This window comes from Gossypium hirsutum, chromosome A13, assembly GCF_007990345.1.
Source record: "Gossypium hirsutum isolate 1008001.06 chromosome A13, Gossypium_hirsutum_v2.1, whole genome shotgun sequence".
Taxonomy (NCBI): Eukaryota; Viridiplantae; Streptophyta; class Magnoliopsida; order Malvales; family Malvaceae; genus Gossypium; species Gossypium hirsutum.
In genome coordinates, this window is record NC_053436.1 from 95,943,735 (window position 1) to 95,956,212 (window position 12,478).

Consider the following 12,478-nt stretch of genomic DNA (forward strand, 5'->3'; position numbering starts at 1 on the left):
CCGGGTGCCAAACTAGTGTGTTGGTTGGATCCATGTATCCGTTTGAGTTTACGGCGTGTTAATGGGGGAAAGTAAAATAATAATTTATGTGATTGATATTGAAATGGTAAAGATGAGAAATGAATATGAGATGAGAAAATATTGAAATGGCAAAGATGAGCAATGATTATGAGATGAGAAATGAAATATGAAATGATGAATTGAGATGTGAAACTTGAAAAAAATTCAAGTATTGATCAAAGATATGAAACATGCCATTGCATGAGTTGATGTATTCAAATGTTAAATGAAATGCGATTGATATATACATATTTGAATATGTGAAATCCTAGTAGAAGTGAATAAGGAATGAGCAAGAATTATATTATTGAATTGAAACTTTTGGACATAGTTTACTTGCTGCATATTGCATGTTAAATACTTATATCAAGTTTATATTATTCGGATTATAGAAATACCACTGAGTTTTACTTAGTGTGAGATTTTGTTTTCCGTGCGTAAGCTAGGTACTATTCGAATTATTGCTGACTCAGCATCAAATCACAAATCCCGAGCTCAAGTGTGGTGATATTTCATTTTGTAATGGCATGTACCTAGGAGTCTTTTGTTGATATTGTCTATAAGGTGTGGTTATCTTAGTTGCTAGTGAAATGATGCTTAAATGTGTATATGGTTGTGGTTGAGGCTATATTGGTATGTTAGCCTAGTTTATATTTGGTATGTGTTAGATTAAAGTTTAGTAGCTTAAATAGCTAAGTGATAGTCCAATTATGGTAAATGTGATATGAATGAAAGTCTTGAATGTTTGATGTGTTGTTAATGAATTTGAACATATAAAATATGGTACCAATGAGGGTACATTGGTTAGGCATATTAGGTGATGAATTTGGTGTATTTTAGGCATGTTTAATCGTGTTTTGAATATGTCAAACGATTGGTAATTGAGTTTATTAGTGCCCAAGTAAGTAGGAAATGGTAAACTTGAGTTTTAAGGAACTTTTAGGTGTACACGGCCTAGCCACATGGGCGTGTGTCACACATAGGCATGTGTCACACACGGGCAGTACACATGGGCTTGTGACCTAAGCCTGTGAGTTACATGGGCTAGGACACGGCCGTGTGTCCCAACTTCGAGAGTCACACGGCTTGGACACACGGGTATGTGTCCCTATTTCGATTGTTACACGACCTGAGACACAGGCGTGTGTCTCAACCGTGTGAGGCACACGGCTGGCCACATGGGTGTGTGTCTCGGTCGTGTGAGACACACGGCTTAGCCACACGGGCGTGTGATCCCTACAGTTCAATTTTTTTTGTAATTATTTCCTAAACTTTCAAAATTGTTTCAAATTAGTCCTTGCCTATTTTTAAACAACTTTTAGGGGATCGTAGACTTGTAATAGGGGATATAAGAGTAACTTTTACTCTGAATTGGAATGGATTGGCAAACCTATATTAGGTGCATTCCACTAACATTATTGAAGATAAATTAAAAAGATAATCATAGATGGAGTATGAACCAATACTTTGATGCTAATAATTGGAATAGTCTTGTATGTATTCTAATTTTGACATTCTAGAATGGATAAATAGTGATAAGAGTGTAGACAGTAGAAGACAAAGTTTAGTATTGCATAGCATGTTTAGTTATTTGATTGTATAAGAGATCATTATGGAAATATTATAGTAGCATATATTGCCCCATGTTCAACACTACTATGAAATTTTAGATTAGCATGATCTGCCCTTGGATGTTATGACGATATTAGTTAACCTGTACTACCGCTGGCAATGTAATTAAATATTCTGATTGGTTGTAATGCCCGTGACCCTAATCCGACAACGAAAAGGGGTTAGGGGTTTTACAAAAATACTTAGATATATCTTCAATTAATAACTCTATTTTGTTTTTGGTGTAAAACAGAAGAAAAAAAATTCAAAAGGTTTACATAGAAGTAACTGGAGCCTAAATGCGTCTTATTCTATCGTCTTTTAAAATTACTTGAATCTCCATAGAAGGGACATCAAACATACACAAGTCTTTATAATTCCCACAAACAATTTTAGCTAATGCATCCGCTACTTGATTATTCTCTCTAGGGATATGCCTCAAAAATCACTTGTCTTCATGAGACAAAATATGTTGAATTCTCCTAAAATGATAAATTTTCTCCGATTGACTAACAATCACAAATAGTTTTAACAACCTCGAGATTATCATATTGGATGATGACCCTATCATGGCCTTATTTCTGAAGAAAGAGAAAACTATCCAGAATGTCTCATAGCTTGGCAACAAAGACCGAACACTTTCCCAAGAATCGATTATATCCCAATATCAATAAAATTAGCACATTTTTAAAAAAAATTAACACATCTTTCTTTCTGTCAATTATTAACTAAAAAATTAAATTTTAATTACCTATATTTCTATTCAAATAATAACTTTGTTTTAAAAATAGCAAAATTTCTTTTAACAAATTATAATTATTTTAAAAGTTAATATAGTAATACGATAGAAAATAAAAGTTTTTCTAGTTTTTATTGTCACATATATTGTATGTGATTTTACTTTTTTACTTTTGAATTAATTTTTAAATATTATATTTTAAATTAATGTAAATAATGTAAAAATAATATTTTTCTAAAGTTGTTAAATATAATTAAAATATATTGATTTATTTAAATTTTAAGTATTATAATAATTTTAAAATCATAATTAAAATATTTTTTAACATATTCAATGTATAATTTAATTTTACGAAGAAAATAATGTCAATAATAGTAATAATAAAAAATAATAATAATGTTAGATTCAATTGGGTTGAATTACTAAAAAAAAAAAATCTAATAAACACCATATACACAAATACAAATGTTTTAATCATATAATTAAGTTTTTGCTTTATGTAATTTAATCGATATATTCTTTCGTATAATTCAAAATATCTCAAGAAAGTAGTAATGGAGTCTTGACTTGCCTAAAAGAAAGCCCATGAAAATTAGATTTAGACTTCCAGTATTCAATTGACAATCATCATATTTATATCTAATAAAAATAAAATAAAATTAAGCATTAAACATTTGGTCCACCTTAAGGACCATTAAATTACACATTCACCATCATTCAATTATTATTATTGATAACAACTGACTACTAAACCTAACTACAATTTAGCTAAAACTTTATGTTTCCAAAATACAACCAAGTGCATCTTTCAAAGAAATACACTTTGCTTCAGGTGTGGAGTCAGGCACTGGCAGCTAAAACCAATTTATTTATATAAAATTTTAAATTAATAATAATAAAATTATATCTTAATCCTCTAAAAATATAAAAATTTAATTTAATCTCTAAAAAATCATAAAGTTATAGACTATTAAAATAATAAAATTATATCTTTATTATTGTAAAAACATATAATTTACCCAACATAATTTTATGACTTCTCTCTTGCTCTGCTTCTATCGGTGGAGTTGCAAATCTGTCCCACCATCATTTAGTTATTTGCAATAGGGAATATATAGTCTAAAAGCCTAGCAAAGAACCAGCAGCAGACGCTAGCGACGAAGTCGGGGCTGGGACAGTCGGTCCAGGTAAATAGCTTATGAAGGGTTGGGGCAGACGAGAGGCTGAGACGGTAGCACACGAATTAACCGAAGCGCGCAGTGGTGATATAGGAACAGGGCAGCGACCAAATCAGGGAAAAGAAAGATGGAAATAGAGAAAAGGGAAAATTTTGGGTTAAGGACCTTCTATTTTTAGTAGGATTTTTTGTGTTTTCCTTTTTCATGCAAATTAGTTCCCTATTTATAATGAAAAAAACTTAAGAAAATAAAAACTGAAAAATAAATAAAACCTTTTTATCTAAAAATAATCTAAATTATCGTAAGAAAATAATATATATGTATATAAAAAATACTAATTCATCTAACTCCTAGTTATTAATTAATAATAATATTAATAAAATCCATAAGTACCCCAGTATAATTCTAATAATAATCATCCTAAGAAAATTTAATAACATAAAGTCATATTCATAATATTAATATTAATAATAAGGTAAGAAAAGAAATCACCAACACAAAACTTTTGTATTATAATATATTTCTTATTTTTCCAATTAATAAATTTAAATTTATTATGATTATTACAATTTTTATTTTAATATAACCACAACCATATATCTTTTTACCTTTTTAAATTCATTATAATTATTTTTAAATATCAATTTAGTAATATGATAGAAAATAAATGATATTTTTATTTGTTAATTTTTTTTTCTAAAATCGTACTTTTATATATATATATTATAAATTATGATATTTCAATAAAAAAATAAATATTTATTGTAACTTATTATTAATATTTTAATATATGAAATATAAATTTAAAATATAAATTAAATAATTAATATAAATAACATTTTAGATATTAAAATATAGCTATTACAAATTCAAGTATATAAAATCATATATTTGAAATAAGTTTTAAAAGGAACTCAATATACATCTCACGAAAAATATATTAGATAATAAATATTGATTAAAAATGTCATTTTAATCTTTTTTTTTTTTGAACCCCATCAAAAAGCTATAATTTCCAGTATTTTGATTTGGGAAAGCACTTTTAAATTAAAACTTTTTTTTTTACAATGTTTTACATAAATGTAATATTTGAGTAAAAAATGATAAAGTAAAGAGTGCATCATGAATTTTAATTAAATATTTAATAATTTGTATATATATTGTAGAATGATTTGTAAATTATGCAATAACAAATACGGTGGTTTTTTTTAAATAAAATATGTTTATAGTGCTAATTATAATTTTTAATAAAATAATATCAAAAATAAAAACAATTTTAAACAATATTAACAAAATTGCATTTAAAAACTTATAGAACTGAAGTAGTTTAATAATAATAATTTCATTGTGATTGTCATGATTTTGTTTTTGTTTATTAAAGAGTTTTTTTAGTTGTTATAAGCATCATGATAATTGCATATCAAGTCCTTGTACGTTTAATATGACTTAGTTAGGTTTTATTTTTATTTTTTGTATATGATTTTGTTTTGATTCAATTATTATTTTATTAATTTTTGACTTAATATAAAACATAATTTGTTATTTATTATATTATTCATAAATTATAATTATGTTATAATTAAAATATAGATTTTCAAGCTCTTTTCATTTGTTATAGCTTCTGTTACCTGCATGTGATATACTTAAACTCATCCAATCAAATATAATTGCACCTCAAATTTAAAGCAATTTTTAGTAAGTAAGGTTTTCGGATTCACTTTCACCAATAAATATACCTGCTCTATATAAAATTACTTATGAAGATACAAAATTATTTAGGGGAAAAAATGTAAAGGGCAATCTTTGAAAACTACTAATTCTGTTATTCCTTCTATTCTTTTTTTTTTAGAGATGTTCATGGGTTAGATTTAAATATGATATCAATCCATCTTAAATTTATTTAAGTCTGGTGAAGTCTAATTGATTGAGTCTTAATTCGATTGGTATTAAAATTGTTGCCAATATAAGAAGATGTGGGTTTGAATATGCTGAAGTACATTATCCTCCTATTTAAGAAAAGTTGGGGAGGGACTATGAATAGTCTTATGCATTGTATCAAAAAGAGAAATTATGATAAGAATCTATAATGAGATTGATATTTCAAAAAAAAAAGTCTAATTAAGTCCAAAATATAGACCTAAAGTTTTACTCAAATTTGCCCATGTTTGTTAACAGTCCAACCTATTTTAGTTCTGTTTTGTAATAAATATTTATTTTATTTTAATTTAATATTTAATAATTTTATATATTTTTATTTCCTAAAATTTATATATACTTTTTTTAATGTTCACATTATATTATTATAGATTACTTTTTATATAGGTTATAAATTATATAATATATAAAAATAAGATAATATAATATATTAAAAACTTAAATATAGGTGAAGTTGGAATAAGTTCTAGCCATTTTTATATATTTTTATAATTTTTAACATAAGTTCATTTTTCAAACTTAATATTTTTTCCTGAATTTTGACCTTTGAACTTAAATAAATAACTCGATCCATGAACAAATCTAATTAAAATTCAATATTAATAATCTTAAACTCAACTTAATTCAATCATATTCCAAAGTTAAAAACCTACCTAACTATTGTATATGATCATTTACCCAAAATGGAATCCGATGAGCTAATTAAAGAAAGATAAAGTTGTCAACACTTGGAAAACAAGAAACACCAACCAACCAATTGTTTAATGCTCTTTCATTTATATATTAAGTAACATATAAATTTAGTCACCAAACCCATATAAATTAAGCCACTCCCAATTTATCAATTAGCACCCATTATTAATTCTTTTTTTAATAAATAAAAACCTCTCTTTCTCTCTCTTTTGCTAGCCTACAGTCCAACTTTCAAAGCTAAAACAAAATTATTTTTCTTGAATTTTAAGGATCTACAAGAAAAACAATGAGTGCACCAAAGAGAGCTTGGATTGTGGCAGCATCAATATATGTAGTTGAGGCATTGAAGGACCAAGGAATTTGTAGATGGAACTATAGCCTAAGGCTTGCCAAGAACAATTTTACCAAACCATTTCCATCTTTGAAGCAGGAGGCCCCGCCGGCAATGGCCGTCGCAACTTCCGGTAAAATGAGGGAAGAGATGATGAAGCCAGAGAGGTCTATGAAAAAGGTGATGGAATTAAGTTCATGGGGTCCTAATACAATTAGGTTTTAAAGTAAATCTCATTGGTTTTTAAAAAAGAGAAAAAAACTTGAGTATTCTCGCTTTAGAGATTTATTATTTTTAATTAAAGTTTTGATTAGACAAGTTCATGAATCGAGCTGATAAATTAATGAGCTTGATTCATTCTTATACTAATTAAAATTAAATAATTTTTTAAATTATTAAATAATAATTTAAGTCAAGCTGATTTAATCCGAATTTATAAAAACATTATTCAAAACTTTACCCAACCAGACAAATATCTTAACCCTTGAAAGCTTGAACATGTCTTTAAAAAGTTTGGAAGTCATGTGACCAAAACATTGGTTTTGGATTGTAAGCATATTTTGAAATACAAATTTAAATAATTTTTTATTGAAAGAATGATGTAATTTGCCATCGGTGATGGTTTGGAGATTCTGAAATCCTTTAATCCCATAGATAAATGAATCCTGATTTTATGTTGATTTCTTTGGTTTATTTAATTTTTTAACCCAATTAATTATAATTTTAAAATTTATGCATCAAAATCATGAGTTGAATGCATCATTGAACAAAATCTCTCACACACTCACCAACAAACCATACTGTTCAAAAGAAAAAACCGAAATCATTAGATTTGATAATTAATTTCATTATTGTATCAAAATAAGTTTATTTTTTTGAATTAATAATAATTAAAATTATCGTTATTTTCAAAATAAAATTATTATTATCTTATGAGATTAAGTTATAAAGAAGTTTTGCCGATTGAGTCTTAACTTGACAGGTATGAATATTGTAATCAATGTAGGAGGACGATCGTTTAAGTACGTTGAAGCGCTAAAGCAAATTAAGTTCTTTACATTGTGTAGAAAAAACCAAATGAAGTGATATCAAAAGAAAAATTGAAAACAAGTAAAATAATCTTGTTTAACAAATAAGAAATGAGATACAAGTATTCTAAATCTAAATTTAAAAATAATTACATTCTATATACTGATTTAGGGGACAAACTTTAAAAATAATTATATTGTATATATTAAATAATTAATAGGATAAACCTACATTTAGAGGGTAAATTGATAAAAAATCCAAGGATAAATTTACGTAAAACTAACATTTCCCGAAAATCTTACATTACCTAATAAAATAATATATATCGTATGCGGACTCAATCTGAAGCCAAAGTTGCATTGCAGGACTCTTGTTTGAGTTCTTGGGACCTATTTTTTACTCACTAAAATCTTGGTCCCCATAAAAAATCTTTCTGTATGTCTATCAATTTCTAATACTTACAAAATATATAAATAAATAGGATAAATCTTCAAGAATTTTTATTTTGTATAATTTTAAACATTACATTTAATTTGATTTAATTTTCACAAATTATCAATCCCGTTATTGATATAACATAATTTTATTTTTACATATTACATACATAAATAAATATACATATTTAATATAAAAAATTTAATATATTTTTTTGTATTTGTTTAACTATCCATGTTCAGGATCGGGATTATCCTTACTAAATTTTTAAAAAAAATACGTACAATTAAGTCAAAATCAAATTAATACATATATTTAAACCACAATCAAAATTTCATTTCTACAATTACACAAAATAACAATTCAAATAGCTAAAAATATATATATAATTTTAATATTTACCTCTAAATAAATCCAGAAAAGCATACATCATATACAATCAGTATTTTTTTTTCAATACCTAATCAGAACAACATCCTGTACATAAATTTGCCAAAAATTTATAGCCACATCACATGCATTTAATTCGATACTTTCTTCTTCTTCTCTTTTCATATATCATCGGGAAGTTGAAACTTCTGAGAACCAAAAATTTGATGGGAGCTGTTTTCAGCAAAGACAGCAATGGCGTATTTGTTGTGGTTGAAATTATCCCAAAGACTGAAAGTAACAGTTCCTGAGATTGTCTTTTTAGCAGATGTGTCCTCCACATTGCACAGCTTTTCAAGCTTTCTAACCACAAAATCATTCGACAACACTTTCCCTTTGTTTTCTCCTGCAGAGCAGTCATTTACCAACCCATTCTCGTATAAAGCTACCATCACATGGACACCATTGTCCTCTACCTTAAACCTCAATGCCCCTGTTATTGTCACTTGCAATGTCTCCGATGTTGGCCTTTGGATATTTGCCTGTTTTTCAATCAAATTTTTTGCATTTATATATACAGTACGAGTAAGATATACAGAAAGAGAAGAAGAAATATAAACCTGGAATGATGGAGCTGGAAACCTGGGAGCAGTAGCAATAGTTGATAATAAAACATCTTCATCATTAGGGACACACTGAGCCCTACCTTGAACCACAACCTGAGGTGTAAACATGGTGTCAAGGTTCAAGGTTTCAACGTATGCCTTTTGTCTAACAGTCCATTGGCTGGATCCATAAGGATCTTTCCACCCCATATAATCCCAATAATCAACATGATAAGCCAACACAACCACTGGAGCATCGAGCTGAAAATCACCTCTCCCTAGCCTCGACAAGAGCAGCTCAGCCGCCGGTGACGTCGCGCACCCTTGCGAAGAAAACAATTCCACCATGATCGGGCTTTCAGGCGCCGCTTCTTCAACGACCGTATCATTATTGGTTTTTCCATTTCCATCGACTTCATTCCCTGATGAAGAAGAAGATGAACCCTTGCCAAAACAACCAAAGAGACGACGTCCCATTGCAGCCGTCTCTCTCTCTCTCTTTAAGCCCTCAAGGGTTAGAAAGGCCGATGGTGGTATTATCAGCTCACAGCAAGGGACAATGCTTGATCAGAGATATGATTATCAGAAATGTTTGTAGTAATATTTAATGATAAAATGAAACAGAAAGAAAAAATGAAAAAAAAAAAGGTAACAGTTTTTGTTATTGTAACTTAAAAGAATGGTAGAGAGGGAAATGTGGCAAAGAAGATGGTAAGAAGAGTTATGAGGGTTTTGAACATTTCCATTTATTGAATTAATTAACTATACATTATTACATAACTTCTTTTTTTTTTTTTGGGGGGGGGGGAGGGGGGAGGAGGTGTCTTACACGTCTTTTTGTCAAGTAGGCGAAGATTGAGCTTCAAAAAAAAATAAAAAAAATAACAAGGTAAACAATAAGTAACAAGGAGGATATTTTGGCCTTACAGGGGAATCTTAACAGTCAACAAACTGATGAAAATTTAGATATTTTGTTGACAGTATTGTTTTGTTGGGTTAGCTTTAGATGTCTCTTTTCACTAATAATTAAAAAAACCTCCTTTTTTGATTTAGTTCCTGTCATTCTGTAGTATTCGATGTCATGGTTTGGGTTTAGACTTATTTTTGTTTAAGTTTATATTTTGAGTTTATATTGTTGTTAAATATTTTGGGTGTACAAGCATATAATCAGCTTTGCTCGGCTCACTTGTATATGCAGAAGATCTGTTAAAAAAAATTGAATAAAAGTATAGATTCAAAAAATAAATTTGGATAAAAAGTAATGTTCATTTTTAATAGGTTAAGTTTCGAGTATGATTTTTTCCGCTAATTTTTTTTGTTATTTTTTTGTTATTTTGTTATTATATTGTTACTATTTTGTTATTATTATTTAAATATTGTATAATTTTTATTTTATTGTTAAATTTGTTATTTTTTTAGAGGCATTTGCTTGCTAAGTTGCAACTATATTAGTATTATTTAAGTATAAAGACTTTTTTAATGTATTTTTAATTTGTTGGGAACATTTATTTTAATGTTTTTAGTGTATTTGATATATTATATTTTTTAAACCTATTTTTATATAAAAATAATATAAAAATACAAGCAAGTCGGGCCAAGCTTGAGTTTAACATCTTTTATCTGAGACGGGCTTGGGAAAAATTTTAGACTTATTTTTTGAGCCGAACCAGACATGGCCTAAAATTTTGCATCAGCTCAACCAGAATTTGACCCGCCTCGACCCATGACTTGATAATATCTACTGGGTTTTTTCTATATAGTGAAAGCGGGTTAAAACAAATTCTTCTCATGGTTAAATTATTGTCTTTTTCATAACCTAAAAAAACATTGTCTTTTTACTATCAAATATAAATTCATAATTAAAATATTGGGTTAAATATAAAATTGGTACTCGAACTTGTCCACTTCTCCCAGATTAGTACATATGATTTTTTTGTCCCAGATTGGTACTCAAACTTTTTTTTCGTCCACTATATTGGTACCTAAATCTAACATCTTTATTTTTTTTGCTGATGTGATAACATTGGCCAATCGCACACTGCCATGTGGTGTCCTTTTGTACATCTTTTTCTTTTTCTTTCCTTTTTCATTTCCCTCATTTTCTTTCCTTTTTCTTTTCTTTTCTTCTCTTCCTTTTCTTATTCTTTTTCCTACCCGTGTCTTTTTCATCTTTCTTCTTCACTCTTCATCTCCCAGTTTAAGGGCCAATTGCAATGAAGAATCGGCACCAGATTCTTGAGTAGTCTTTTTCTTGACTTTTTAAGAAAAAGAAATTAATTTTTCGTATTTCAAGTTTTGGGTTTCAACATTTTACTTTGAATTAGTTTTCTTTTTTTTTTTAATTTGTAAAAAAATATCCTCCCAAATCTTCTCATGAACATGGTTTTCTTCGAATGGGTGTTAAATTGTGCTTTAGTCAGTAATCATAATCACAACGATAGTAAACACTTCTCCTTACAAACAACGCAACACAATTTTTCATTAATATGGGTTTTGTTTATTTCCACCGTCGACATTGCTTTCACCGTTGCTTTCAATGACGGCGATTGTTCGTTCGGCCCGACGCTCTAAATCTCCATCTGCAATAGCTGATCAATTAACTGCTCAAACTTAGAACCCAAGCAAGAGGCTTCATTTGATTCCCAAAATCGTTGCTTGTGAGGAAATAAGAGAGGAAGAAGCTTCTCTCTAACTGCTTTTCCAGTTTTTTTAGGAATTCTTCCCTGAAAAAGTGACGATATTACTTCGACCTTATCTAATTCTCAAGCCACATGCTTCCTCACTCGAATCATACACATCCAACCAAGTCAGAGTAAAAAAATCAAGAACACAAAATTAGAATAATCTCATATTAGACACCAAATGAACTTGAAACAATTGAAAAAAAAAATGATACCTCACTCACTGTCGATTGAAGAAGACTTTGTTGGAAAGATGTCTTCTTTGACAAACCCCTTATGGTGGAAGAAGATGTTAAATCCTAGGTTTCGAGTTAGAAATTTGATGGGTTTGGGAGAGTTCCTTGAAAATCTAGTCTGATCAAAGAGAAGAGGGGAAGGAGAAGATCATTTTGGAAGGCAGCAGTAAGCCGAAAGGCATCGGTAGAACAAAGATGTCTTCTTTGGCAAACCCCTTATGGTGGAAAAAAATGTTGAATCCCAGGTTTCGAGTTAGGAATTCGATGGGTTTGGAGGAGATCCTTAGAAATCTAGTCTGATCAAAGGGAAAAAGGGAAGGAGAGGATCATTCGGAAGGGAGAGTAAGTCGAAAAGTCACCAACGTAGTTAGAACAAAGATACGGCTAGGAGATTATAGGTTAAAAGGATTTAGTATTTTATTTTGCTTAATAATTGATTTAGTTAGAAGAGTAATATGATTTATTTAATTTTTAAAGCTAATAATAAAATTAAGGCATAATGGATGAGAAATGGTTTAAAAACAATGAGAAAATAAGGGAAATGAAAAAGAAAAAGATGTAAAAAGATGCCACGTG

The 12,478-nt window shown here is 28.7% G+C and overlaps 1 protein-coding gene and 1 long non-coding RNA gene across 2 annotated transcripts; both read right to left on the reverse strand.

Moving 5' to 3' along the window:
* Positions 1-8,383: 8,383 nt before the first annotated feature.
* On the reverse strand, positions 8,384-9,608 carry LOC107894760 (uncharacterized). Its single transcript, XM_016819986.2, has 2 exons — positions 9,001-9,608; positions 8,384-8,922 (listed from the first exon to the last, which is right to left on the reverse strand). The coding sequence occupies exons 1-2, from the start codon at positions 9,460-9,462 to the stop codon at positions 8,563-8,565; spliced, it is 822 nt and encodes a 273-aa protein (XP_016675475.1). The 5' UTR covers positions 9,463-9,608; the 3' UTR covers positions 8,384-8,562.
* A 1,775-nt stretch (positions 9,609-11,383) lies between these two features.
* On the reverse strand, positions 11,384-12,275 carry LOC107894759 (uncharacterized). The gene is made up of 2 exons (XR_001683251.2): positions 11,882-12,275; positions 11,384-11,767 (listed from the first exon to the last, which is right to left on the reverse strand). It is a non-coding gene; the product is annotated as an uncharacterized lncRNA (long non-coding RNA).
* Positions 12,276-12,478: the final 203 nt, after the last annotated feature.

Excerpts from the sequence above, each read along its gene's own strand:
- LOC107894760 (XM_016819986.2), bottom strand. The coding sequence starts at position 9,462 with ATGGGACGTCGTCTCTTTGGTTGTTTTGGCAAGGGTTCATCTTCTTCT. Across the intron at positions 8,923-9,000 it reads TTCCAGCTCCATCATTCCAG|GCAAATATCCAAAGGCCAAC; the intron begins GTTTATATTTCT and ends ATTGAAAAACAG.